The sequence below is a fragment of the Cherax quadricarinatus genome, chromosome 21 (assembly GCF_038502225.1).
Source record: "Cherax quadricarinatus isolate ZL_2023a chromosome 21, ASM3850222v1, whole genome shotgun sequence".
Taxonomy (NCBI): Eukaryota; Metazoa; Arthropoda; class Malacostraca; order Decapoda; family Parastacidae; genus Cherax; species Cherax quadricarinatus.
This window is the reverse complement of record NC_091312.1, coordinates 27,918,190-27,943,189: the sequence shown is the minus strand read 5'-3', so window position 1 is coordinate 27,943,189 and position 25,000 is coordinate 27,918,190. Positions and strand designations below refer to the sequence as shown.

Sequence of the window (25,000 nt, the reverse complement as noted above, 5' to 3'; positions counted from 1 at the left end):
AAAACAGATAATGTATTTACTGTTCTCAACTCTTTTTCTTTCTAACCTTTCTATGCTACCTACATCTTCATTTCCTAGCATAAATTATAACACTAAGCTTTTAAACGTGTTTTGCCGTCTAGACATGTCTATTTTAAATTTGAGTCTCGTCATTTATTACACGTATTATACGTTATACTTCAAGTTTTCAATGCCACAATAATTAAACTGACTGTTGGAAGTTAAGTTAAACTTGCACTGTTTTAGAGGGACACAAAAACACCAGTATGAAACTACAAGCCTTACTGATGCATTTGAATACAAACACCTTAACAGATTCCAGATAATTTTACAGAATGAGGACTTGAATAGGGACTGGTTTGCGGGGATCAAGAGGATGGAAGCCTTTTTTATATTAATGCCATTGCAAAGCTGTACTTTAAGAATATTGATAAACTATACAAAAATTGATGGGAATATGATTCAGATTTGATAATTATGTTTGTCAGCTTTAAAGATTAGATGGTAGTTATCTATTGTTTCAGTAATTTCTAAGGTTGCATGTAAGAATTATAGTTTGTCGTCAATATGGGTATTTTTTTTTATAGGCATGCGAGGATCGAAGTAATGTTTAGGAAAGTGGAATTTTAGAATAAGTAAAGATTAAGCGGAAACTTTATTTTTCTATATATAGCACAGTCTGCCAAGGAAATATTACTGAGGGTCTGCAAACACAGTGACTGGGCATAAAGACTTATCCTAAGTCTTTAGTGATGGTTACTTGTTAGTCATTTTCACTCACTATCACTCTCCTTTTCTAGCATTCACTACAATATCCTTTACTGCCTACCTGGTCTGTTGCTTTACAACGTGTCCTTTGTATCCTGCTCTTCTGCTCTGATTTTAATCTAGTCTTTATGATCCTAGACCCTTATATTCCGCTTCCTTCATTACATCCTTGTCTTTTCCTCACTGCAAAACTATTGCTTTATCGGCCTTTGTCTCTAGCTCTTCTCCTTACTGCAACACTACTTTCTCTCTAACTAGGTCCACCCAATCTGTTTATCCATCCTGTCTTCATTTCCATAAATACTATTGTTATTTAATGGCAATTGGTTGAAATGTAACTTACAGCCATGTGAACACATTAATTTTCTTAATCCTTAGTGTATTGTCCTATACAAGTAGCATTTTACCCATAGCAGGTCAGGTAGGCTATCCGCCTGCTTCAATCTGAACTGCTACAAGAAAAATATTACTTGCACGTCACCCCACACAGGAATATGTATGTGTTCTCGTGGCTATACATTACATTCCGACTAGCTGACACCTAATAATATTCCTTATTCTCATGAGGATAGCTTGGTTTATCGAATTATGAAGTTCCTCTTCACTTGTTGAATCACTTCAGCCAATTTTCTCACTAGTGTGTGTATTTGTTAGTTAATGTCAAAGGCACTTGTTGATAGACACTTGGCCTGTTGTATGTTGCGTGCTCGTGTTTTGTATGTGCTAGGTATTGTCAAATGCACTTGTCGATAGACGCTTTGTGTGTGTGTGTGTGTGTGTGTGTGTGTGTGTGTGTGTGTGTGTGTGTGTGTGTGTGTGTGTGTGTGTGTGTGTGTGTGTGTGTGTGCGCGCGCGTGTGCGCGCGCCACGCATTGCGGGAGTAGGTCGAGGTCCAGGCTCCTCTGTGTACGCATGCGTGCCTCTCACTCAGTACTAAATGCCTAGTCGAACTTAAATACTTAGCACCTATTCAGTCATAATTTCTGCACAGGTTCCTTTCTCTCGATCCCATTCACTTTCTTATGCTCTCTCACACACCTTTGGGAACTTACAACAGACCAGACTAGAGCACAGTACAGACAACTGTCATTTATGCACATATTTCATAAAAGTTTAATTGCTATAATGTAGTGTTGGGTAGGAACATACCACTCAATCTTTATTAACGGCTGACATATTTCTTTAATTAATTTCTTTAATTAAGCTTATATATTTTGACTCAAAAAAAATTTTTTTTTTTTTACTTTATTTTTAAATGTTTTGTAATGTTGGCAAAATCTTGTTGAATATTATTGTTTTTTTAATATATTTGCTGCCACAATATCAAAAACTTAATTCAGTATTATGAAATCGTAGCAACATACAGTAACATACATTCTTAGTAACTTCTTAATCCTTAAATTATCAAAACATCATTAGTAACTTTTTTAATCCTTAAAATTATCAAAACATCCTTAGTAACTTTTTTAATCCTTAAGTTATCAATATTTGTATCGCCAAATCTAGAGATGCCTTCGTGAGAGGGCAGTTAACTCCTAGTAATTTTCTTAAGTTTACTCACTGGGATGTGCACCTTAGCTCTGTCAGGATGACAAAGTCGCGGAAAAAAGTTCATATAGAAGAAGCAAAATGAGAATCAGCAATAAGTTTTTCATCATTCTCATCACAATCAACTCATCGTACACAATAACAATGAAACATAATGAAAGCAAATGCGTTCGAGAATTCATGAAAATGGTGAAAAACTTTATGACTCGGTGTAATTACATATATGCGAAAAATTAAGCAGATTAACCATGCTTTAAGGTAGGCTCTTACATGTATATAGAAGACTTAAATTTATACGAAAAATGTAATGATCATATTTTAGGGAAACCTGAACTATGTAAAGGCGAAGGAAAACATTAAAAACTAAAGTAATTCAATGTATAAAGGCAAAAGGAATACTAAGGCAATTGTTTTTCAAAGTATGTGAATAAGAAAAGTTGTCAAGTAGTATTGTAAGGTAGTTCAAATATAGTCACAATATTAACAAGTACTGTGTGTTACATGTTTACGTGTTTCAAGTGTTAAAGATAGTAGTTAAGAGTGGTGAGTGAACATGTGTAAGTGTGTGTGTGGAATGTGTGGGTGGGGGGGGAGAGGTTGGATAGTAGAAGAGAAATATTGAGTTGCCAAGTTGGTTACTACTTGAGCTTCATACTTATGCTCGTAAAGCCCCATTTTGTACTTGCACTAGCCGAGAGCGCGCCCTTACCGGTGTCGTGCTGCGGTTCCGTCTCTCCACACTTCTGCCACATTGACGAGCTTCATTCACAATATTGCTGCCTCTTATTTGGTAATGCCAGCCTTCCGTACTTACTGTACACTTTAGAATAACCTATACATTTTCAGAAGTTTCTAAGGAGGTAATTAGACGTTCTGCCATATTCTACAAATTTGGAAATCTTTCTACTATACATTACAAATTTGAAAATTTAATGGAAAAACTACTTCCCTTTTTAACAAACTATTATTAATGTCCCTCTCTTATAACAACATTTACTATTACACACGATTTACGGTGTTTGGACTAGAATACAGGTTACAAATTTAACCAATATGAATTTAGTGGCATCTATGATTGTTTACAATATCAAATAAAATGATAGGTTTTCAATAATCTGCATTTATACTGCACTATTAATATTGCGTTCTACAATATTTTTTCGTAAATTTTTTGTCTTTAAACTTAAGTGTTCAACCAGTCTCAAATCAAAATATCCAAGTTCAACTCCAACCGTCATTCACCAATCCTGATGTGACAGCCGAGATGCCGTATTTTGGCTTCCTTCTCATTGAAAGTGGTTGTTAACGTCTTAGTTATTCGCCTCAACAATTTACAGACACCAACACATTCATCAACATAATTAAAATTTATTTTTAAGTTCAATATTCTTCAAAATTTTGATTGATAAATTATATGGTTGTCGCATTCTTCCCTTTATGGGCAAGAAAGTGCGAGTTTCAAAGAAATAAAAATGGAATTAAAAGAATACCAAAGCCAATTGGGGTAAAAAAGTAAATTTATTTTCCAGAATGATATTGTAATTACAAATGAAGCCAATTTGGAAAAATAAAATAAAAACAAAGCAACACATTTTTTTTTCATTTATCCATAGCAAGGCACAGTCTAATTCGACAAATTATTCTTTTTTTCCAGAAACTTATCAAACTTAGCCAAGCAAACAAAAGTGTGACTCGTGTTCCTTTATCTTGGTCTACTTACGGAAATACCAAAACAATATTCACAATTGAGCTGATAAAAATTAGCCTATACAAACTGCCGTCAAACCCGGACAAATACCAAACACATGACTCAGATACATCAGGCGATACTCTGCCGGTTTTTACTGCAGAAGTTTGGCCCTAAGAGGAATTGCGGTCTGCATCTTATTTTTGCCCAGGTTTCACCCAGCTGAAATGCAAGCCATTTCTGCTTCGCGACAACACAGCTGATCACGACTTGCGAAGAGAGCGCAACTCTAACCTCTGCACACGACACAATTTACTTTGCTCCCTTTCTAACATTTGAAACTTTTTTTCAGACACCATCAAGTAAAACTAATCGACTTTTAGTTAGCAATACAAAGAAGTTTGTGTTAGTGATGGATGCTGTTGCCTCCAGAACATTGTACTCCTGTAACATCAGATATGTTTTTTACAGGACTATAATTCTTCAATAATTAAGCCTCTGCTCAGGTCTAGAACTGCTCATCTCCTCAATAATCACTATCACAAAAGCTGTAATTTGTGTTCGCTCACCCAGACTTCACAGTTCCCATCATGAGGCTAAGCTTGACCACCACATTTTACTTGCCAAGCTGATAATATATACAATTTACATTACGTTTAGCTATTCCCTAAGTAACAACAGACTGTTTACAATGAGTCATGGCCAAGTAATCAGGTAGTGTGAAAAGTCCTCAAGTACCAGAAGTTAGGTTGTAAGCAGAGGAACAAGGAGGTCATCTATTTGGTCACTCATACCCGAAAATAATCGTCCGTGGACAGATATTACCAGCTGTACATGTCACCCTATTTGACAGACAGTTGTATTGAAAATATGGGATTCAGACTTTAGAATCAATGAACAAGTGAGCATTATTTTAATAATTATGTGCTTCAAATTGAAGAGTACAAGTTGTAATGCTAGAAATTTAAATACTTACTACTAGGAATACTAGGAAAATTGCTGACGAGAGGGTACAGCAAGAAGCACCAATATCTATCACTTCAGTCCACATGTGACCACCTCCCTCCCTCCTGTTTCCTCAACTTTACGTCCTCACACAAATTAAAGCTTTGCAAGTTAACAAGTCAATGACCCTACATGGATACTGACAATCGCTGGTTTGGTCACAAGAATCAGGTCCCAAATAGCTTATCCTAGCGATGCACACACGACTGAAGTCTGCGCCGAAGAAGTCAGGTCAGGTGAGGTCAGAGGTTCTCCCAGTCTCAAAAGAGTTGTCAAATTGTGGGTGAAAAATAATATATTAGCTATACAGGGTCAGAAAAATACAAATCCGTGCTGATTAGGTTAGTCAGGCTGCTTGAGTCACTCCAGGTCTTCTAGAGCATAACAAAGTCCAACACAAGTAGGATATCATGGATGAACCCAAGAGTCAATGAGTTAGGGACATAATGGACGGGTCTTCAGTACCAGCTCTCCTTGCCAATAGTCAGTCAAGCACTTTTAAATCTAAAGAATGTCGGGATTTACTTGGTGGTCATGTGTAATACCGACAATAAAATAATTTCATGACTTGTGGCTCTTAATAAAAGGTTCCTGTGATGGATTAAACTTTGATATATATATATAATCTATATGTTCTGGCTTGTGCCTCTCGTGCTATACATCACTCAATCACTACGGGACTTAAATGGGTTATGGCTGGTTGACTTTGCAACTGATGTTTCTCCAAAGCAATATTTACACCTAACTTATCCTTACATTAAATCCCTGAACAGATAAGACTATAAAGATGTTTTGTCAAATTAAAGCCCTTTGACTCAAGCACAAATTTGATTTCTCACCATTTTATGCCTACTTTGATGGAATACTTCTCAATATTCTGTCAGATTCTGAAATTCTGAGGAGTGACTAAAACCATCCTCACCCGACTTCTCAGGCTGCATCTCCAGTTTTTTCTGCATGAACAGAAGCCACTGTGTGAACGCTTCTGCAACTGACCCTTTATCGTTTCTCTAACAATTATAACTAGATATGTTACAATCATAGCCAGATGTGTACAGATGACTATTCTGGATTTTATAAATTTATCCCTTTCCAGGCAGTGGCCGGGAGCAGAACCGTCCACACGGTACATCTTTAAGCTACTAGTAAAAAAACCTTACACATTCAATATGGAGAGTTTTAAAAAGTTCTTATTTTCACCCTACATACAAGCTGATTCACTGTCATTTCAGGAAATATACTTCATTAGGAGCTACATTACAAAGAAAAGAGTGCACATTGAACTAACTTACAGGCATTTATCCCTCCACGAGGCTACTGCTATCATCAGCTTGGAGCCGAGATGACGGGCACAGAATCAGGAGCAGGACCGTGGCCATGAGTGATCTGCAACGGTCCAGTGGTCAACAGAGGACCACTGGAAGCCAGAAAACGGCAGCGAACCAAAGACGAGACCAAGGTGAACCATGCAGATCATTGCAGTGGTGGTCCAGTGGTTCTCAAGATGTCCTGTTGGGGGTGGGGCTGTAGTAGCATTCGATGGCCTCAACATTCGTCATTCAGGCAACCAAGATAGATACGGGCTCTTCAGTTCCAAGACAACTCTCACGAGTGTCTCAGATTTCCTCTTGTACTATTCATCTCTTCTGCCCCTGCTCCTCTCAGTTATTGCCCTTATCTTCTCTTCTCCCAACTGTATTCTGTTTGTCACAAGCCATTCATTTTCTTTTAATTATAATTTTTTCTGATTGTTTTTTTTAACTTGTCCTAGCTTCTTTCCCATTAAAGACATCACCTCGGAGGGAAAGGTCTGAGACTTATGAAAAAGATTTCTCCCTTCTCTTTTGCACCGCCTGTTCTTAATGCCTCTGATCATGATCTCCAGTTCTAGACAATTTCATGTTTCTCCTTCACAAAGACACCAAAACCCTATTTATTTTTCTTCTATTCAGCACTTCCTCATAATAACTCGCAGAGTTCTCTACCAGACTGTACTTTTCCAACTTTCCTCTATTCTCATTAATATTTCAAATATCTCATTTCTCCTGTCCTTCCTCCACTTATCCTCACAAAGTTAGTATCAATGTTCAATATCATCCACATCTTTAGTTCTGTCATGTCTCTCATTGTTTTGGCGAATTTCAAACGGGGTTGTTGAGATTTGTCTCTGGATCTATGTTAGCAAGGAATCTTTGACTATTTCTACATTGAAACATCGAAATTCGGACTTACGGAATAAAGTTGGAGACAGCACAATAGATCACACAATTAGAATACAACTAATCGCTATGTATTTACATCCGTCCACGAGTTTCCAGTGGACCCCCCAAAAAAAGCAAAAAGACATTTTCCTGATCCTTATAGGTTAGTTTTTGTTTACAATGTCCATGTATTTCCCCGCCAGACACCATAACTGGACATCAAAAAACACCAAGTAGCCCACATGAGCATTTTATTTTATGCCACAAATGTGTAGGAAGATTCTTGCACATGGCATATGGATCCTTTGTTAGGCATGATGTAACCCTGATGGTATGCAGACTGATTCATTCCAAAAGCAACCTCCAAAAAATATCAAATTTTAAAAAAAGGCCAATTTTTCCATTTGTCATTGTCAGGCTATCTTGTCTAAATTTCAGCTCTTGTGATGGGGCCAACAGCCGAGGTTCTTCACCTCCTTCCACACATGTTCACTCTTCATCCACAAATTCATCTTGTCTTTTATTAGATTTTCAAAACCAGTTTCATCCACAAACTCATCATGTTGTTTATTAGATTTTCAAAACCAGTTCATCTGCAACTTCTACAAGCTTCCTTCCCTACTTCCTCTAATGGATGCCAGACAAAAAGAAAAAAAAAAGTCTTCTGGAATGTAAACCCCACTAAGTTCTCTCCACTCAGTGACTGCTAATGACCTTTATGAAGACAAAATGCTCTTCTACAAAAGTTCTCAGAAGAAAAAAAAACAACAACGCTCTCTCCAGGCAACCCATGTCTCAACGATTACTTGCTCTATGATGGCTTAACACTTAACTGTTTCTTGCTTCTTGATGCCTCTTAGTTCACTCTACACACTCTTCTCCGAAAACGTTTTGAGGGTTGTGTTCTGTTGGTGCACTCACGCCTGCCATTGGCCCTGAAAGCGAGAGAAAAAATACACTATGTCACTGTACTATGTACACCAAACTTTTGTAAAAATAAAATCATGCAGCCTGTTTACTATCTGAAGCACTAATTTCATAAAATCAATATTTGTAAAGAGTATTAACCACCAATCCAAACGTGAGACAACTACTGTACTACACAGACAACTTGGAGGGTTTATATTATATAGAACAAGCCATGTGGGGATGGAAATCAAGACCTTTCCCATTCTAGTGTGTAATCAGGAGCTATGCAATGTTGCAAGACTAGCAACGGATAGAGGAATGGAAATTAGGAGGCCAGGCAGAAGCATATCAGCACTGGCCCCTCTCACAGCGGAGTGGAGTGTGCGCGGGGCCGGCATTGAACGCTCCTGCTTGTCTGGAGAATTTACCAATCTGTTGCTGGTCTTACACATTGCATAGCTCCTAACTATGCAAAAGATCCTGAGCTAAAGATTTGTCCCTATGTGGCTTGTTCTGCATTGTTAAGATCGCCTGTTTGTAATTGTACTGCATGCGCGCGTGCACACACACACACACACGAGACAATTCAGCTGTCACTCCAAACAGCAAATATCCCAAACCCCTCCTTTAAAGTGCAGGCATTTACTTCCCACCTCCAGTACTCAAGTCCGGCTAACTGGTTTCCCGGAATCCCTTCACAAAATATTACCCTGCCCAAACTCCAACAGCTCAAGTCCCAAAAACCACTCGTGTGTGTGTGTGTGTTTGTGTGTGTGTGTATGTATTGTGTGCACATTGTGTGTGCACTGTGTGTGTGTGTGTGTGTGTGTGTGTGTGTGTGTGTGTGTGTGTGTGTGTGTGTGTGTGTGTGTGTGTGTGTGTGTGTGTGTGCACTGTTTGTGTGTTTGTGCGTGTTAGTCACCATTTTTTCCTAGGCACATGTCGATTAGACACTAGGCCTGTTGTATAAGCGCGCGTGTGTGTGTGTGCGTGTGTATATGTACGTGTGTATATGTACGTGTGTATATGTGCGTGCGTATATGTGCGTGCGTATATGTGCGTGCGTATATGTGCGTGCGTATATGTGCGTGCGTATATGTGCGTGTATGTGTGTGCATGTGTGTGTGCGCGCGCGCGCGCACGTGTATTCATTGTGTATATCTACACTTACATTTAAGAAGCCACAACTGGGAGTGTTACTGGTATACATACCACGAGCTGTGATGGCTCGAGGGAGGCGGATGCGCTGGGACTACCAAGACTGTTTGTCATCTCTGATGAAGGAACTTAAGGGCTTGACAAAGTGGTGGTCTACATGGCCACAAGATGGACATGCATGAGTTCTGCTGTAATCACTGAAGAAACTCAACCTCTGGTCCGGGGGGATAACCACAGCCTCACATTTGCTACACTGCAAGGAGAGAGGAAGAGGACTTCGTGAGGCACTGAGAACATCTTAACTTTTCAAGTAACATTTGAAATTGTTAGAAATCTCTGTCTGGACATTTTACCATATACCTTTTGATATATATATCATTAATAGAAATTTTGACAAACTAATATTTCTCATATACATACAACATACACCAACCAATCAGGACAAAAAAATTATTATACTGCTTTTTAAGTGTTCTAGAAATTAGATGCGTTTTGGTCACTGCACCATCGGAGAAAATTATCCCCATATCTCAACCGCCAAGCCACCTTTAGCTCAATGCATGCAAAAGGAATGATGGAGAAAGAGAGAGAGAGAGAGAGAGAGAGAGAGAGAGAGAGTTGCATGTTTCCAATGTTATTTAATATCAACAGTGAAGACTTCAAGCTTGTCAGAAGAAGGATTCACAAGTTATCACATGGAAACCAGTACTGTATCCCAGTTTCTTCAATGAAAATGGCAAATTGACAATTACATAGCACAATCCCAATTCAATCCTTCCACTACCTAAGATATACCAACTACAACATTTTAAAAAGCCAACCTGAAGAGGCATTCTCTACTTATTGCATACAAACTATCACAAAATACATGGCACTAATAAAATGCATGCTCGTATTATCGGTGATGAAGGTTTGAAGTTGATCAGTTGAGGCATTCACAAATTATCTCATGAACACCAGTACGTATACTGTTATTCAATTTTCCCAAAATGTCAACAAAATTGACACCTACAAGGAGCAAAATCAATCCAAGCCTTTCTCACGTACAATAAACTAGCATTTTAAATTTGTAGACTGTATGAGGTTTCAGTACCTACTATTTTATCTGTTAAATAAAAACGCACTTTGCCCTACCTTGACACGGCATAAAAAACAGTATGAGCAATGCAAGTAACAGTACAACTACAGGACCAATGTAAGCAACAGCACATCCATCAGTAAAAATGACAGGAGAAATATCATTAACAGTACAAGTAACAGCAGGAACAATGCAAACAGCACAACTGTCAATAATAATGGTACAACCAACAGTAACAGGAGCAGTGGAAGCAAGACTGAAATGAGACCATCAATAAGTGTATATGGCAGGGTGGGCCAGCAGCTAGGTCAATGACCAGTCGACCTACAAGCATGCGAGGTTCTCATATATTGATCCAACGACGCGGGACTGCGCACACTGCAGTGTGAGAGGGGGAAGAGAGCAGGTGAGGGAGAAGGGGTGGGGGGGATGAGAAAAACAGGGGTGGGAGGAAAGAGACAAGAGAGGAACATAAAAGAGTGAAGAAAAGAGAGGAAGTGGAAAGGAAGACAGGCTGTAGAGAGACAGATTGGGATATTAGAGAATTTGGGAAAGGAGGCACAGAATAAGGGAGAATAAATGGAAGGCCAGTTTTTTATTTAACAAACTTGGGTACTCGCATATGCTGCTACTTTATTCTGCGTAAACACCCAGTTCGGCTACCCTGTTTCGTATGATAGTATAAGTGAACACCCGCAGTATGTGGTTACCATATTCTGCATTATAGTTACACTGAGTGAACACCATCAGTGTGGCTGCCCTATTCTACATGATGGTTATATTGTAGGAGCTAAAGCAGCTTCTCTGTCATATTCATTCACACAAATTGGCATATGAAACCTATTAGGCTGAGCTGAGAGACTTCTGTAACAGACTGTGAATATCATCGAACTTTCCACTAAGGGTTCAGTAGATACAAAAGCTTAAAAGGCTTTGCTCTATATGAGCTGGAGTTACTATCAATTGGGAATTACCATCGCTCAGAATGCCCTGTCCCACACTCAGTAAATACAGAATTTACGAAAATGGTGAAAGTAGTAGTTAACGGGGTGGGTGGGGGGGGGGGGTAGAATGAGGGAGGACTATGGGAAAGTTGATAAATGCAGGAGTGCAGAAAAGTGATGGAGGAATTGAGAGAAAAGGGAGGCGTGTTAACAGAAAAGGAAAGGATGGACAGTATAGGAATGTGATTAGAAGCAGAGTGTGTTGAGGTATGAATGGAAATCAACAGGGAAGATGGGAAATGAGACGAGGAATAAGACTGTAGAAACCAGATGATGTCGCTGATAATGTAATGTACTGTATGTATACGAAGATAATTACTAGACTTTAATTATCCACTTTTATTCCAAGCACCTCCACTGAATTAGTTAAATCAGATGCCAATTTTAACAATTCAGTACAACTATGTAAATCATATTTTAATCTTCTACTCATTTCATACCTTTGACGCATTTCCATTTTTTCCTTCTCCCCCAGTCTGGCTCTGGGCCGCTTGTCTGGTCAACTAGGTTGTTGCTGCTGGCGGCCAGCTGACCCACATATCCATCACAGCCTAGTGGATGTACTTGTCGAGTTTTTTTTTTTTTTTTAAGACTTCTACATTTGTTCCGACAGTGTTTCTGATATCTTCTGGTAAAATGTCAAACAGTCCCACAGATGTTATTACAATTTCCTCTTACTGTACCCACAGCACCACTGCATTAAACTTTATCACTCCACTTTTATCACATCTTCGCAATTTAAAATCTTGAAGTATATTTAACTGTCTAATCAATGATTCCTTAGTGTAGGTTTCTGTCAAGATTCCAAAAATAATTCTTTTTTTCTGTGAACATAAAATTTACATACACTCCTTTATTTTTCATCTTTGCTTTTGTGCCTTGATTATTAGTAAAGGTCATTCTGCGTGTTGCTTAGCACTAATGTGTTTGGTGGTGGTGTAGCAGCAGGTGGGTGGTGTGGATGGAGCAGCAAGGTGATAGCGCTGCTGCTGAGTAACAAGCTGGTGGAGTGGTGGTGCAGGCAAGTAGTGGGAATGCTGCCAAGTTCTTGTATCTCCAGGATATAAGATGGAATCTTGCGGAAAGTCGATAATGGCAAGAGATTTATCGTCAAAACAGAGTGCACCATTCACGGTGCTATTTTAAACTACTGCAATGAATACTGTCTGAGAAAAACTGGGGATAAAGATGGACTTGGATAGAGGGAGGGATGGAGGAGGGGTAGGGGAAAGGAGGGCTAGTGTGGGTAGATGGAGGGAAGAAGGATGAATTGAGGAAGTAGGAGAGGGTTTGTAAAGGAAGAAAGTGAGAAGGGCAGAGGAATAGATGAGGGGGTGGGAGCAAAGATGGAGGAGAGAAGGGGGTAAATGTATGGAGTGAGGAGGTAGAGGGGAGAGGAGGAGGAGTAGGGAGGGAATTCTTTTTCTTCCTTTCCCGTAGCCTCTGCCCTTTCTTCCTTTCCCTTACTACATCTTCTCTGACAGAACTACTAGGAAACATTTCTGCAAATGTGATGCTGTACATTTACCACTTTACTATACACGCACAAACGTTGAAGCCCTGCAGTGTTTTGAGCACTATAAAAAAAAAAAAAAAAAAAAAAAAAAAAAAAAAAAAAAAAAAGGTCAGATTCAGGAAAAGAAAGTGAAGTGGATTTTGTATAATCAAGACGGAGTGGTAGGTCAGAGGAGGGGGCTGGCTGAGTTCGCTGTATGGACCAAGTAACACCACAGCTATAACTCCAAGTAACTTGCTGGATACTCACTTTTAACCTACTTTCACAGCAGGGCATGGCAGCGAAGATGTCAAATGAGTACATGGTACCCAGGATGAGTGCCGAGCCATTCCAGCGGGCACTGCAGTAGGCACACCGGAGACTGACTGACCACCCCTCCAGGCACCCCATGCACACTGCCGCCAGGTACTGCTGCCGACCCTCTACACGAACCTGCAGAAGATGAAACAGGTAAAGTTAGAGGGACTATGACAGTAATTTCTGCTGCTAAAAATCTACAAAAAAAAAAAAACTGCAGGGTATTAGATTAGCAATGGTGATTACTTCTGCTGCCAACCAGTCTACACAAAATTTGCATGATATTCACAAAGTTAGTAGAGGATGTGGTAGTACTCATAATAATTTAAGAAATTCAAGAGTTACATATGAGGAACAAACCATGTGGACCGCGCGCGCGCGCACACACACACACACACAGGCCAGGAGCTAAGGCTCGACCCCTGCAACCACAAATAGGCGAGTACTCACTTTTTAGGGATCTTAAATCCCATGTCTTTGTATATCCGCTGGTTTTAGTATTATATACACGTAAATATCGTGGGATTCCTGTTATTCTTGTGCTACCTAATTTTAAAGTAATTAATTTTATAGTTTTGTTTGTGCTTATTATTCATGCATTTTCATTTTTCCCTTCAGTAATAAAGTTGTGTGCATTTATACGCTATCTCTATCCTGTTTATCTTATGGCATTATTTATTTTTTCTACGTCTTTTGTTTAGTAGGGGAGTTTATTCCCCCTTTTCCTTGACACAAGGACCCAGGTGGCTTCAAAGGGTTCAGTGGACCAAGTGGCTTCCAAGAGTCCTGGGGCCTAGGTGGCTTTCAAGGGTTCCTAGGACCTAGGTGGTTCCCAAAGGTCCTGGGGCCTAGGTGGCTTCCAAGGGTTCCTAGGACCTAGGTGGTTCCCATGGGCCCTGGGGCCTAGGTGGCTTCCAAGTGTCTGGGAGCTTAGGTGTTTTCTATGGGGTTAAAGAGCAGGGGTACAGGAGGGGTCCAAGGGGCAAGAAGAACTGGTAGCTTTTAAGTCATAGAACAGTGAGGTGTTCGGGAGGCGGGGAAGAGTCTATATCACCCTTGACCTTTGATATATTTACATTCAAGGGGAAGTGGCCAAGTATGCACATGTTCAAGGGGAGGTGGCCACGTATGCACATGTTCAAGGGGAAGTGGCCATGTATGAACATGTTCAAGGGAAGGTGGCCACGTATGCACATGTTCAAGGGGAGGTGGCCACGTATGCACATGTTCAAGGGGAGGTGGTCATGTATGAACATGTTCAAGGGAAGGTGGCCAAGTATGCACATGTTCAAGGGGAGGTGGCCACGTATGCACATGTTCAAGGGGAAGTGGTCATTTATGAACATGTTCAAGGGAAGGTGGCCACGTATGCACATGTTGAAAAGGTGCCCATGTTGAAGAGGTGGCCACATATGCACATGTTCAAGAGCTGGCCACATATGCACATGTTCAAGAAGCCACATATTTACATGTTCAAGAGGTGGCCACTTATGCAGATGTTCAAGGGGAGGTGGCCAGGGTATGAACACGTTCAAGGGGAGGTGACCAGGGCATGAACACGTTCAAGGGAAGGTGGCCAGGGTGTGAACACGTTCAAGGGGAGGCGGCCAGGGTATGAACACGTTTTAGGGGAGGTGGCCACAGTATGAACACGTTCAAGGAGGAGGTGGCCACGGTATGAACACGTTCAAGGGGAGGTGACCAGGGTATGAACACGTTCAAGGGAGGGCAGCCAGGGTATGAATACATCCAAGGGGAGGTAACCAGGGTATGAACATGTTCAATGTTTCTACGGTCTTAGATCACACAGTGCATGAAATATATTTCTTATATAAACCCTTTACGATCACTCACGAGAGCGAATGGAGAGAAATGTGTGGTTAGGGGTGGCCAAAGTCAGCTGCAGAACCTTCTTCCCCAAGCATCTTAAGGTCACCCAAGAATATCGTGGGGAGGCCGTGTCGGCAATGTAACATAAGTTAAGAGTGAGCAGATTGCAAGATTTTTTTTTACTGGTCTAAAACTTAGTACGTTACTTAATATGAGGAAATTACATAAAACGTCAATATTTTTCCAGAGATGGGACAAGTTTATGTGTGGTAATAAAGACTGTTTAACAGCAATTTTCCCTGGGACTAAATGCTAAAGCAGGAACCGAAAAGGCACCATGTTTACTCGTCTTATTGAAAGATCTAATAGTGGTGCTAATTTTTGCTATCATATGGGAGTCTCTTTGTGATAAATTTTAAGTCTACTGGAGAAACCACTGAAACTGTTCTTGACTTTGAAAGCCTGATCTAATTATCCAACCCCCCCACGTCTCACCAGCACCAGACATTTATAAAGATACCTTTGACGAGTCTCAATAGTTTTTCTATTCACGGACTCTGGGCCAGGCTTGACTGGTGCTTACCTGGTCAACCAGGCTGTTGCTGTTGGCGACCACTTGCTCACATATCTACACCAGGTCTGGTACCTGATGGAGGTACTTGTCCAGTTTCATCTCGAAGACTTCGGCACTTGTCCAGTGTTTCTGATATCTTCTGGTAAGATGTTGATACAATGTTTTCTTATGGTGCCCACGGTGTGCTTGCTTTTCACTAAGTATATTTTGCACTTCTTCCCATATCGCTCACTCCAGGATGATGCTATGGTAACATGCAGATTTGAGGCAAGACCCTCGAGTACTTTCCATGTATATATTATCATATTTACCTCTTTCCGATCCAGCGAGTATATATTTAGGGCTTTGAGGTGTTTCCAGTAATCGAAATGCTTTATTAGTTCTATGTGAGCCGTAAATGATCTCTGCATGTGACAAAAAGCATTATCTAGGTATAAACCAGGCTGCGACTAATCGGTTCTCCACAAACATCAACCTAGGGCTCCCCTCCACAAATAACCACCTTCCACATACAGACATACGTACACACAGATCTCTTTCCCTAAAGAAAACACATACTTACAGGAATGGCAGCTTTGGCATGCTGGATAGGTGTGAGGAAGAAGGTCCCGTCTAGTAGAGGGTAGCGGTCAAAGACGAGGAGGGCCTGATGACAGAGGACACACGCCGTCCTGGACGTCCGCTGGGCTGCCAGGGTAGAAAGGATGAAGCAGCGAGTGTCGTCGTTACCGTGAAGCCCATCATCCTCCATCTGGTGAAAGAAAGAAACGAGCAAGGAGCAAACGCGAGTCTTAGGTCTGACCGACTGGTTTGATACGCCATTAAGCGTCCCTCTTACTTTATTTACACCGAGGAAAGAAAAAGTGCTTGTAAATACAATTCTTTATTTTGAAGTGATTGTTAAAGGCTAGTGTACACCGTGTATAACAGAATATTAGTAAAATATTTTAAGTGTTCAGAACAGAAAAGATAAAATAAAGGTAGAGTTATCAAGAAATTATACTATGGTATATTTAATACCTATGAATTAATAAATGGATAAATACAATAGATATCATATCTGCATACTCATCCAGAAAATCTAAGGATAAACGGGAACAAATATGGACAAATCACATCGAGAAAAAATATATATTTTACACAGAAATCAAGTAGGAATATTTAATTTAGGCCTGGTCAAGAATAGTGTACTGTATTTCAAAACCTAAATCAAAATTACCATTCAAAGAGTAAACATTTATATTAATTATACATTGTTATGCATTCTTAACATTACAAATTTATTATTGTTTATCTTATTTCGAATCAGTGTGACATAATGCTTGAGATGTCCTCAACAAAATCCAATATCCATTTGAAGACAGACAACTTTAAACTGAAATTGCATTTATCTATAAGAATAGACGCAAATTTTGCAAATGTTTGACGCTCCAAAGAACCAAAGATATCTAAATTTACGAACACCCTAATACAGGCGTGACGCACAACGAATGTTTTGAAGGACGATCGCATTGACGTCAACGGTTCTCGTTGCCTCGGGTACGATAACAACTAAGATAGACCGCGGTGCAAGGCGTACCATTTAACCCCTGACTCTTGTGCAATGCATTTTATTTAATAAAGAATTTTCGTCCCTATGCAATATATATATATTTTTCCTCGCTAAGTATACGCAACAAAGGCATAAAAAAAATTGGTAACTGTCGTCTATCTTTCGTTAGGCTCTTAATCAGCCTAACGTAATCTGCCAATAACTATCCACACTTGATTCCATTTCCGCAAATAACTAATACTCTTCCCTTAAAGACAGAGGGGTCCGAAGAGGACTGGAGCATAAGACAGGAATAGAAAAAGATGCATAAAGAGAAATATAAAAAATATATAGATATATCATGTTCCCCCACCACAGTGCTTGACTTCTACTATTCTCGTTGCTGGTGTTAACCGCTGGCCTCTTCTTCGCGCTGCCACTCGGGGGTCTGGGCGAATCCCACCAGAAGCAGGAGCATGACAATCCTACACCCACCGCTGTATACAGAGATTGGCACTGGCGAAGTCGCTCTTCTAGGAGCAATATCGGTAGCCTTTAAACTAAGCCGCAATCGTTCCAAACAAATACGTTAATGGCAACAGCCATTCTAACGTGACCGATTGAAACTGCTTTAAACGGCTTAATCAGAAACAACCGATCATAGTCCTTTTCTGAGCTGCTGTCCGAGCCACATCTCTTAAACAGTTTGTGGTACAGTAAAGTTAAAAGACAGAAATGTAATGGATTGGGATGGATTCTAGGTATATTCTGGATATGAGGTTAAGGAACAGATTCACCCTTAAATTGCGGTAATGAGATTAAGTCTGGGATCATCAGCAGATTACACCAAAACTTCCTTATTATAACTTTTGACTGAAGCGCTTCATAATCTCTAACTTTCTATGGGAGTATAATGATGTATTTGGTTATAACACACAAAAAAGTGTGTAATTAATATATATATATATATATATATATATATATATATATATATATATATATATATATATATATATATATATATATATATATATATATATATATATGTGTGTGTGTGTGTGTGTGTGTATGTATATGTATGTATGTACACGCATTATTTTAATTTGTGATTTTCGTGAGAGCCAACCTGTCATGACACATCCAGAATCTATTCTGTTTCCGTAAGATTTTAAAAGCCAAAGGAATATAAGGTAGGTAGGTGGAAAAGAAACAGCTATGATGGTAAGAGTATGGGATGATAGACTAGGTGGAGGAGAGTGTGGGTTACATTACCTGGTGTGCTTGTCCCAGTACCTGAGGCAACTAGGGCAGTCTCTATAAAAGGGCCCCTAAGGACTCTCTTGGCTGCTGATGGTGATGCTGTCGTTGATGATGCTGCTGCCATATGCCGAGACACGCGAGCCACACGGGGGCGGAGCGAATCTCCTAAGCCACCCTCAGCTCTATTTATGGGAAGAGCTGAGGGGGCAAGATTAGGATAGGTCACCTCTTCTGAGGTGTTTCAGGGGCAAGGTTAGGATAGGTCAGCTCATCTGAGCTGCATCAGGGGCAAGGTTAGGGTAAGCCAACTCATCTGACGTGCTTCAGGGGCAAGGTAAGGACAGGTCACCTCATCTGAGGTGCTTCAGGGACAAGGTTAGGTTTGGCCACCTCATCTGAGGTGCTTCAGGAGAATAATTAGGTCACTTCGTCTGAGGAGCTTCAGAGGCAAGGTTAGGATAGGTCACCATACTAGGAACTTCAGGAACAAGGTAAGGATATATTACCTTATCAGAGGAGTTTTAAGAGCAAGGTTAAGATAGGTCACCTCATCCCAGAAATTTCAGGGGATCTATGATAAGGTTGTAGGATTAAGGAAGATTAAAGGTAAAGGCTAGGTGTGGGATTTTCCTTTTCATACTGTAAGGAAACAGGAAAAGATGTATCTGGGAATGATTCAGGCAGGACAAGGAAGAGGTGGGGTCAATGTGGGGTTTCGAAGGTCAAGATGAGGTAACAGGACTGAGGTTCTTCAAGGTGCAAAGAAACGGAAAATGGGAGCAAGGATAAGGTGGCGAGGACTGGGAGATTCGCCCATCGTTATTACGGTGACAGGAGAAGATTTTGGGTGCCACTTAGGTTGGATACCTTAATAATATTTTTATCACAATTTCTTTAAATTTGCTTAAACTGTATATGCAAGGCGAATGTCGGTTAAGAGAAGTTAAGAAATTTACCACAAGTTATATGTCGTGCTTACATAGGTTTATCAATTTCATCTCCCACGACGCATGTACAGTATATCACATGCATATGCACATCAGAAACAAACTAAGCCTCGTATTGGCAAGGGCTCAAAGACGTCTGCAAAATATGCATTCCAAACAAATTGAATGAGTCTGCCAGCTTCCCGGGTCATTTCTGTTTCCACAACAAAAAAAAAATACTATAAAAAAAAAATAGGACAGAGATGAAGTTAGAGAGATGGTGCAGTGTGGGGGTCGGACTGGGGTGTCTGGAGGTAGATGGTAAGGGGCTGTATCCAGCACCAAGGGCCCTGTGTCATCGTCGTTGTCGTTGCAAGCCAACTTTCTGATGGAAAGCGCTTGTTAGCGTACATCTAAACCGCGCTAGCCCAGCGGGGGCCTAGCAAATCTGAGCGACAAGAATAAAAGGATTGGCTGCCACCACAGCAAGACACTCCACTTTATTTACATCCAGATTAAAGCGGCGACAATTCAGGAGACCTCTTTAACTAAAAGGTCAGGATGAGCTAGAGACCAAGCCTGTAATCTGGATGGTGAGTTGAGAGTAAGCCTTGCTCCAGTTGGTATGGGGATGGGGGAAGGGGAGGATGGAGGAGCACCATGAAAAGGAGGAAGTGCGCCAAGATTTGCTAACTGATTATGGTAACAGTGCAGGGCCCGGGGAACAGACTCATTGCCAAGGTTAGTAGAAGACATTTGAGTTACGAGATTTGGTCTTTTTTTTTTATCACGACTAAGGTCTTAGATTACAGAAGTTAAACGATATCTTTGATCATTTATATTAGAACAGCTACTGCGACATTCCTTTTATATTTTTTCGCAAGTTAATGTTAGGTTTTCTCGATAAAAATATGTATTTAATTTATTGATTAACTGGGAGCTGTAATAGTATGCTAAGTGAGATAATACTGTCGAGATAAGTTTATAATCAGGATATGTTCTAAAACATAGTCCTAAAATAAAACAAAAACAAAATAACCGGTAAAGAGTCAAACAAAGAACTGATACATTTACATGTATTCCATTAAAACACTTTTTTATTTTGTAAGACTTCCTAACAGTTAACTATTGGAAATCATGTCTAATCAAATCCACTCGTGCTGTTCCACAATGTGATCCACTTCCACAAAATATTTATCCACCTACAAAGCAGTGCCAAGGACGCCGTGGCACTGAGGAGAGTTAAATAAAGGGTAAAGAGTTAACAAGAAGGGTAGAGAATGCACTCTAAGTACGACTGACTACTTCTCCCTACCGTCCTAGGTTTAAAGGTCAAACAAACAAACAAGCGCCGCAGTTGCCACCAGCACACCTTAATAAGAAGTACAAAAAAAGACCATCAACATCATCAACATGAGCATCATATCAGTGCATCTACGCCAACGGTGACACCATTAGCTCTCACCACCATTCACCATCACATGTAGCCTCGCGGAAGGACCCGAGCGGTGGGTAGGCGAATCCACAGTACAATGTTAAAGTCACCCTCATTGTCAAAACCACAACAGATCAACAGCAAAATTCATGATAAGAACAATCATAAATCATAATTTAGGTTACTTATCACCCAGTGCTTCTTATTAAAGATTAGAGAGTAGCTAAGCTGTTAGTCGAGTGTAGTGAGGTGCGTGCTGTAGCAGTAGTAGGGGTGCCAGGTGTTAGTGTCAAGCTAACTAGGATTGCGGATTCGCCAACAAAGTTGCGGTGGTGGATTCACGGAGTGGACACTAGTCGATTTGTCTATAACGACTGTAAACCAATTCCCTATTTTTGACGCGCAGTATGCACGACATATATATGTATGTGTGTGTGTGTGTGTGTGTGTGTGTGTGTGTGTGTGTGTGTGTGTGTGTGTGTGTGTGTGTGTAATGTCGTGCCGAATAGGTAAAACTTGCTATTTTTTTATTAAACTGCAACGCTGTTCTTGCAGAATAAGGCAAGCGAAAATTTGTGTATGCAATAATTTCGCAAAAATCATTCTCAACCTAACGAAAAAAATATATTTCATTGTGTTTGTTTATTATTAAATTAATGTAAACTTATCTAAAATATATTTAGCTGGATTAGGCTAAATTAAATTGCGCTTGTTATAATAAGGTTAGGTAAGCTTTCTAAGGTTCTTCTGGTACAAAATTAATTGTTACATTAACATAAATGAAAAAAAAATTAATGAACGTATAAGAGAATTTTTTAGAAAGGACTTAATTAGAAAGAACTCGTTTAAAATTAACTAGTTTTACCTATTCGGCACGACATTATATATATATATATATTTAGAGAAATTATGCTTGCTATATCAAAATTATAACAATAGCAATAGTAATACTAAAATAAGGTTTGAAAAAGTTTTCATTACTTGAATATGGAATTAATCATAGATTCACTCAATATATTCTACATAATAAACTCCAATCCTGTACTCAGGTAAGCTGAAGAGCAGATAAAAATGTGAGCCTGCTGTTGCGGGGTCAGCCTCTGGAATGCAGTATATCGAGGAAGCCAAAAATAATCATATGCTGTGAATGCTTAACACTACATATTACAGTGTAACGTACAGAAAAATGTACTTTAATTCAAACTGGATACAATAAACTTAATGTGAAAGACGCGAAATTCGTTATATTATGTTTGCCAACTACATTTTAAGTAAGTAAACGCTTTCTTATCAAAAAAAGGAAATACAATAAATAAAATATTCCGTATGCGGAGCAACATAATGAAACCCACAAAGGTGACCATGACATTAACGTAAACGGTGGCGTCGAGACAGAAACAAGTACAATAAAGCAGTGCTCCAAATGGCGTGGCTGACAATAATGCAGAAATGCAGTCATGTTAACATATCTGACGCTGGTACGCATACAGTGCTTCAAATTAATTAACTATGACGCCGCGCGCTAAACCAAAAAAAAAAAAAAAAAAGAGCGAAGCACTGAACATGAATGAGCGGGCATGGGCGGAGGTGGCACCGTTGACGCAGGGCACAGAGTTGCGTCTGGGCACCCCTGGCCAGTATTTTGTTTCATCACGTGTGTCCTCTACTTCCCCCTCCCTGAGGACATTCCTTCACTGCGCTCTCGCGGAAGGCCCATAGCGGGGGCTAAAATCAGGAATCCTCCTTTATATATTTTCTTTATTTTTCACGAAAAATTCTAAATACAAACATATCCATCTTATGACACGAGTCGACCCTCATTTTTTAAACGTGAAGAGGCAACTTCAACATGTCGGCCATTTGGTGTCTGCGTTGATTCAAAATATACTGTTGACCCTAACACAAGAAAGTGCTCATGCACCTTACAAGGTTACAAAAAACTCGACGCTTTTGTACGTTCCACTCATTCTAAATGTAACGAGTCGAGTTCGAAAATCAGAAATCCCCCAAAAGTACCCAGCACATGCCCCAGGCGTAGCATATAACTGTCACACATCACTGTTTAAAAATTTCCAAAACAGAATCTTCAGCTGCCCTCTGCTCGATTGCAACGTCACCAAGACATACTACTCAAAGCGAAACATTTTCACTCTCCCTAGTCCCTCTACCCCTCGAAAGCTATTTACCTAAAACGCTAAAATGGAGGATTCCCTTGCGAAAATTACGGTAACCGAAGCTACGAAGTGAGGGAAAGCTCCAGAGTTGACTCAGAGTTAGAAAACGAGCTAAATAGTTAAATATAAAAAGACTGAAGGCAAAGGCTAAGATAACTGGGGAAGGGACAACGGGGGAGGGAAGAGGAGGATGAAGTAATAGTGGATGAAGTTAAAGGTGCTAATGGGGGAAAAAAGCTGAAATTTGTAGTTATAAATTATTTTTCAGGAAGGCAACCATGCCTGTTCAAATTAACAAAGTGGAAGGAAAGAAGAAAGGAGGATGAAGGGTATACAGGATGTCAAACAAGTCGAGAAAGAAGGTTTCGCAACCCTTGATAGCCGAACTCCCTCCTCCAGTTCCGATTTCCGTAAGTTCTACCTAAAGATTGGAGCACTGCTGCTAACCTCACATATACGGTCGCACATGGAGAGTAACATGACACATAATATACGCCAGGTCATACTAATAGCAAAATCAGTGCCTAGAGTGAAGCCTACCATATCGCAAAGGTCACCCCTTCTACCTCAGGCCCAACCCCATTACTGCAAACACAAGTGCATATAAGTATCACATAAATCAACATCACATCGCTCTTACGAATACACAGTCTAAATAAAAGGTTACTCTGAAATAAACTATTTACCAAGAAAAAAAGGATTGACTAAAGAAAAAGCAAGACACCAAAATGAGACTTTTACAGAGGTAAAGGATATACTGTATTGACTTTTCAATAACGGCTACTATACAAGAAGCTACTCACACTCACGCTTCCGTACGAGATTTGAGTGTTGTAAACAGTTTAAAGAAACATTCATCTTAGCTCAGACTTTTCTCTAAAATGTTTGGAGAAAATGTTTACTTTCCATTTCAGGTACACTCCTTATAAATAGCAATAAATTCTTCGCATGTAAACTTGTAAAAATCCCTAAGTTTTCTCCAGAGCCATATACACATTTTCCCAAGAAAGTAACTTCCACCTTATTCACAAGATGAGCGTTTGAAGATTTTGACACATGTCTAGGTGGAATGCGCCCATAATTCAGTGATACAGTGAGCCTTGCACAAACGGTTCTCTTGCTCTTAAAATTAAAAAAAAAAAAAAAGTTATATTTATATTTACACTCCCTCCCTTCTCTCTTACTAAGAAAATGTTTTATAATATCGATGGAGATTATATTGTTTCCGAATCTTAAACAAATATTAAAAAAAATCTTAACCTGCTCACTCAATCTGCACAGCTAGATTAAAGAAATGTGTTTCCGTAAAATATACAGACACTATATAAGCTTCTTCCAGAGATTTTCACTAGCACTAAAAACCTGAAACCCTGAGTAAAAGATGCAGGGAAAAAAAAAAAGAGTACGCAGGTCCACTACGGATGAAACAGCAGCACACTAGATACAAGAAACTCGGAAAAGCTCATTTTGCTGCAGAATCACACGCAGTGGCATGGTTACTGTAGGTGGTGGTGGTGGTGAGGCTCTTTTCCTCCATCACAGGTCGTAGATGCCGTCACCGTGGCCGCGAGCATACCCAGCGGGGGTTATGGTCGGGGTGAATCCACAAAAGTCACTGTCGACAGGGTGTTAACACGTATTCTTCCATCGCGATCAAACTAGTCGCACGAGCTGTCATCAGACTGCAGGTCATCAATCGGCTGTTAATCGTCGAGCAAGTTGGAGCATCATAAGTCGTATCCAGACTACTTTTTAATGGTCGACTAAACATCCTGAATACGGTAATTCAACCGTATACTGGACTACAAGAAAAAACGAAATGTGAAGCTCTATTTTATTTAAATTAAACAGTAAAGCTACACTTGCAATACAAGTCCAGTGAAATAAATCGAATAAACAGTCATAAGTTCCTCGTATAAAGTAGTATACATTACTAACAAAGAATACGAGCCGTCTCAAGAAATGAAAAACAACTTTGAATATATACTAATACACCTTACTAACATATGGAAAATGTGGATTCACCTTTTCGATTACGGTAACATCTTTCAAGAATCATAGATGTGCAGATAGTATTAATAATAATAATAATAATAATA

General features: G+C 39.8%; 1 protein-coding gene across 3 annotated transcripts in view; it reads right to left on the bottom strand.

Annotated features, from left to right (window-relative positions):
- The window catches only part of heca (hdc homolog, cell cycle regulator), a 245,039-nt gene that overhangs the window by 95,385 nt on the left and 124,654 nt on the right, over positions 1 to 25,000 (bottom strand). The window contains exons 3-6 of one of the 3 annotated variants that reach the window (XR_011392278.1): positions 16,138 to 16,326; positions 13,124 to 13,306; positions 9,331 to 9,529; positions 6,301 to 8,144 (exon numbers count right to left, since the gene is read on the bottom strand). Coding sequence is in view for 1 of the 3 variants with exons in the window: in XM_053777182.2 (XP_053633157.1) it covers positions 9,371 to 9,529; positions 13,124 to 13,306; positions 16,138 to 16,326 (531 nt within the window). In the remaining 2 variants the exon portion in view is untranslated. Of the gene's footprint in view, positions 1 to 3,815; positions 8,145 to 9,330; positions 9,530 to 13,123; positions 13,307 to 16,137; positions 16,327 to 25,000 lie in introns of those variants that run through there. The other 2 variants (XR_011392279.1, XM_053777182.2) reach the window with 2 other exon arrangements.